Consider the following 4,818-nt stretch of genomic DNA (forward strand, 5'->3'; position numbering starts at 1 on the left):
AGTCGCTCATTTCTCGTCGCAGGCAAAGGGTGAGGATGGGATACCCCAGAGTGTCATCGCGAAGTCTCTACCGGTTCTCGGCCACCATCTTGTAGCCTTATTCAATTCTTCATTACCAAGTGGAATCTTTCCTGGGGCCTGGAAGGGGGCTCGTTTCAAAGGTCCTGGAAAAGATAGTACATGACCAGATCTCAGAACACCTAGAATCACAGAAAATTCTTTACCCGTTACAAACCGGTTTTCGAAGCAACAACTCAACGCAGACAGCACTACTAAAGCTGACGGAAGACATAAGGACAGGGATTGACAGTGACAAACAGTTACTGACCATCTTACTGCTTTTTGACTTTAGCAAAGCGTTTGACACGATATCCCCTTCAAAACTACTCCGTAAGCTGATCGGGATGGGATTCTCTAGGGCAGTAGTCCTGTGGGTCAAGTCATTCATTACAGGACGTAACCAGCGAGTGGTTACTACAACTAACGGAGAATCGGATTGGCTAACTACCAACCTTGGCGTCCCGCAGGGCTCTATTCTGTGACCCCTCCTGTTCAGCATTTACATTAATGATATCAAAGACGTACTGACAGACTTTGAGAGATCAGAGAGACCGGCGGAACTGTTGACATATAGTGTTGCGCATTTGCTATACGCGGACGACCTGCAAACATACACTCAATGTACAAGAGACAATCTTCGTGCCGGCATGGATCGTCTGTCGGCTGTGGCGAAAACTGTGTCGGGGTGGGCCTCTGATAACGTTTTGCATCTTAATACTGGTAAGACTAAGGCAATAATTTTTGGATCGGAATATAATATTAATCAACTGCAAGGGTTGAACTTGCCTGGTGTTGAGGTGCAGGACGGCATCTTTGTCCCATTTGTCGATACGGTAACTAACCTTGGTGTGGTCATGGACTCTAAATTAACATGGAAAGCGCAAGTTGATGCGGTTAGCCGAAAGGTTAACAGAACCCTTTATGGACTAAGGTCCTTTAGATCCTGTACCACCGAGGCGTTGCGCAAGCAGCTGGCATCCGCCCTTGCTGTTTCCCACCTAGATTACTGCTCTATAGTGTACCTTGATGTGTCAGAGGAGCTCCAGACACGACTGCAGAGATTGCAGAATGCATGTGTGCGCTACGTGTGTGGTGCTGGGAGGCGCGAGCATATTACTCCCTACAGGAAGAAACTGGGCTGGTTGAATATTAAGGAAAGAAGGGCATACTTTGCAGCAGTACTAGTGTACAAAGCCTATTGTATGGGGCAGCCGCCGTACCTCGCGGCCCTTTAAAAAAAAAACAGCACAGGACTTCCAGTAGGGTGTCCAGGGATATGTCGGTTCCGGGATCGCGTACTGATACGGGACTGCATTCGTTTGCAGTATACGGCGCGACTCTCTGGAACTCCCTTCCGCAGGATGTGCGGACCGTGCCTTCACTGGCCCAATTTAAGCGAGCGGTGCGCGAGTATCTAATGCGCAATGATCGATGCTGTGATAATTTATGTACCTGATGCGATGTTATTTATTAATTATTGTCGACTGTGATTTAATTTTAATTGTAATGACGTGATAGAATAAGTATAAAGCAAAGTGATATTAGTATTATAATAAGAAATGATACTCAAGTTATGTACAAAAATGTGATAGAACTGTTGTGATAATCAGCTATTGAATGCCAATTGGACAGTACAAACTGCGATACTATGTATATTATTAACTGCGATATTATGTATATTTTATTTTTTCAATCACGAAAAATAAAACTTATTTCTATTCTATTCTATTCTATACGCGTGCGAGCGCGATTATTCCAGCGTCGCGGCGAGTTGCAAAGTTGTTGGCGACTCGCGTATTATTATTATCTTTTATATTTGTAAACTCACGGTTTTGACGCGCTAGTGAAATATAACTTAGTCTTATTATTTTACGTGTTTTTTCGTCATTTCTAAACCTCGCTTGTTTACTTCCGATTCCTGTTCCTTCCAGCGTATACCGCCGCCTCCGCGGGCGTTATTTATTAGTATCTAACGCAATTGAGCAGCCGAGCACGCGCCGGGCGGCGCGTAGACCCAGCAAAACACAAGCAGCTGAGACAGCTGCATGCAAAGGAGGTGTTTCGCGGGCGTAGAGGAGTCCTACGCCGCATCGAGGGAACGCGATCCAGTCGTTTAGCGCGTTATTCATTGATCGAATTTACACCCCATTACATTGGCGCCCAGTTCGTGGGTTACTTAGGAAGGAACTCGGAAATATTGTAATTTTCGGCGCGAGCGAGAAACCGTTGCGAATTTCAGAAGGTCGCGCAAGCGACGTAAACACGAGCATCCCCGTATTGTTTACGTCGCGCTTAAATCAGGCGAATTTGAGCAGCGTTCGAATTTATTCGTGCCGTGTATACGAATAATTCTAACGCAATTCACACGAGAAGTCTGTGAATAATAATCGGAGATTTTTGTTGCCAGACCGCGAACAAATATCAACCGATATTATCACACGACGTAGAATTAAACCACTCGGAGCAACGAAACGAAGCTGACACTAGTATCGCATGCTCTCCGAGTCGAATAATTTTCTATTCGTTGTCGGGAGAATTTTAAAGCACTCTCGTTATGATAGAGAGTAGCATAATTATTTTTTCGTGACGTCTCGTGTGAAAGCAGAGCGTGTATCCGAAATTGTAAGTTGTTTAATTATTAACAATTAAGCAGCAAAAGGCAGCAAAGCGGCAACACAAAGGCGTATAGCTGCAAAGTATAGTCCATGCACGCTATAGTGGAGCGAAGCCCGCAGCAGCGCGAGTGTGTGTGTGTGTGTGAGAGAGAGAGAGAGAGAGAGAGAGAGAGAGAGAGAGAGAGAGAGAGAGAGAGATTTAGATTGGTTTTATTTTTGTACATTATGTTGTACATATACATTATAGTAGTTTGGTGAAATAAAGATAATAATTGTTGTGTCAGGGTGTAAGTGTGAAAGTGAGTAATGGAATTAAGTGAGATCAGATGAAAGTGTGTTCATGAGATGAAATGTTTGCGTCATGTTTGTGTATTTTCCAAATTGAAGAAGTGATTTTTAGCCGCCTGTTTAAAGTGTGATATGGACAGGGTGTTACGTAGGTGAGATGGAAGGCTGTTCCAGAGGTAGGAAGCGCTGATGAAAAATGAGTTCTTCAGCGTCTCCGTCTTGAAGGGCGGGATGTCCAGGGGGGTCACCTCATCCCTGACAGGCCTGAGCGCGACGTGGAAATCAAAATAGGCTAATAAGTAAGAGGGTACTGAGGTGTTAAAGATTTTTCTAAGAAAACATGCCATAAAGTATTTCCTACGTCCGGCGGTGGTAAGCCATTGCAACTCACGCCTATAAGGGGAGATGTGCTCGTCCCTCCTTACACCGTAGATATAACGGATCCCCGTGTTGACAAGCCTCTGAAGCTTCAGGTCGAGTTCTTGCGTCAGGTCACAGTAAGCCAGTGAACAGTAGTCGATGATGGGAAACAGGAGTGCTTGCACTAAATGTTGGCGCAATCTGAAGTTAGTGCTCTTCCGAAAAAAGTAGAGACGATACATTAAAGAGTGAGCACGTTTGCAAATGTGTGTGACGTGCTCTTTCCATGATAGTTTGGAATCGAGCACCAATCCCAGATTGCGTACAGATGATTCGTAGTCGACCTGGGCTCCCCCTATATTTATATAGGTGTTGGCAGTAGAGGGAAGAGCATTGATATAGTAGGGGGAACCCAGGACGATTGCCTTAGTCTTACTGACATTCAGCCTAAGCCTATTTAGTGCTGCCCAGCCCATTATCCTCTCGGCGTTAGCACTCAGCCTAACAGAACAGGAGTCGAGCTCCTCAAGGGGGCATTGGCAGTATATTTGCAAGTCATCCGCGTAGATTAGATGGGATACATCTGAATCAAGGCAGAAGCCAATGTTATTGATGTACAACGCGAACAACAAGGAGCCCAAAACTGACCCCTGTGGGACACCGGTGTTTAGTGATAGGAATGTTGAGAGTTCGTTGCTGTCACCAATGACGGCCTGTTCTCTTCCGGAAAGGTAAGATGCAAGCCAGCGGATGACCTGCTTGGAGAAGCCGAAAGAGGATAGCTTTCCGAGCAGCCTGACGTGACACACTGTATCAAACGCCTTGCTGAAGTCAAATAGAAGTAGCAGAGTGACTTTCTTCCTGTCCATCCCAAGCCTGACATCATCAGTCAGCTTAATCAAGCCAGACTGCGTGCTGTGGCCAGTGCGAAAGCCAGTTTGGAAGTTGTCAAGGTAAAGCCTTGTTTCAAGATATTCAGAAATTTGATTGTGCACCAGCCACTCCAGCGCCTTGGACAGGAAACAGAGTAGAGAGATCGGACGTGAAAGCGTGCCTCGCTCAGAGACAGGTTGAAAATTTGACAGAGTAAGGGAGCGAGTATTGGCAGTGCATTAGAAACTACAACCTGTGGGATGCCATCACTTCCTCTGGCCTAGGTGTTAAAGCGTGTTACTGCAGCCGACACGTCCGATTCTGTGATTTCCCTGAAGATGAAGTGTTCAGGGAGGTTCAGACTCTCCAGGGTTCGCAGATACTCCTCAACAGATGGAGCTTGAGGGTCATTTGAGATGGAGCTAAAGTGTTCGTTGAGAGCATCCGAAGAGAACCGAGCAGGTGAAGGAGTTTTAGAAGTAGTAATACCAAGATTCCCAAATTCCCAAGCTCTCTCCAGATCTCTGCAACGTCGGTCAAGGAGGACAGGCGTGAATAGTAGTAATTCAACCTGGCCTCCTCAATCCGTTTATGAGCGTCGTCCCGCGCGATTCTATAAAAG

At 45.8% G+C, this 4,818-nt stretch overlaps 1 protein-coding gene across 1 annotated transcript; it reads left to right on the top strand.

Annotated features, from left to right (window-relative positions):
• The first annotated feature begins 707 nt into the window (after positions 1-707).
• LOC107981170 lies at positions 708-1,295 on the top strand. The gene has a single exon (XM_016986108.1). It carries the CDS (start codon positions 708-710, stop codon positions 1,293-1,295), a length of 588 nt encoding a protein of 195 aa, XP_016841597.1.
• Positions 1,296-4,818: the final 3,523 nt, after the last annotated feature.

The sequence above is a fragment of the Nasonia vitripennis genome, assembly GCF_009193385.2.
Source record: "Nasonia vitripennis strain AsymCx chromosome 2 unlocalized genomic scaffold, Nvit_psr_1.1 chr2_random0005, whole genome shotgun sequence".
Lineage (NCBI taxonomy): Eukaryota > Metazoa > Arthropoda > Insecta > Hymenoptera > Pteromalidae > Nasonia > Nasonia vitripennis.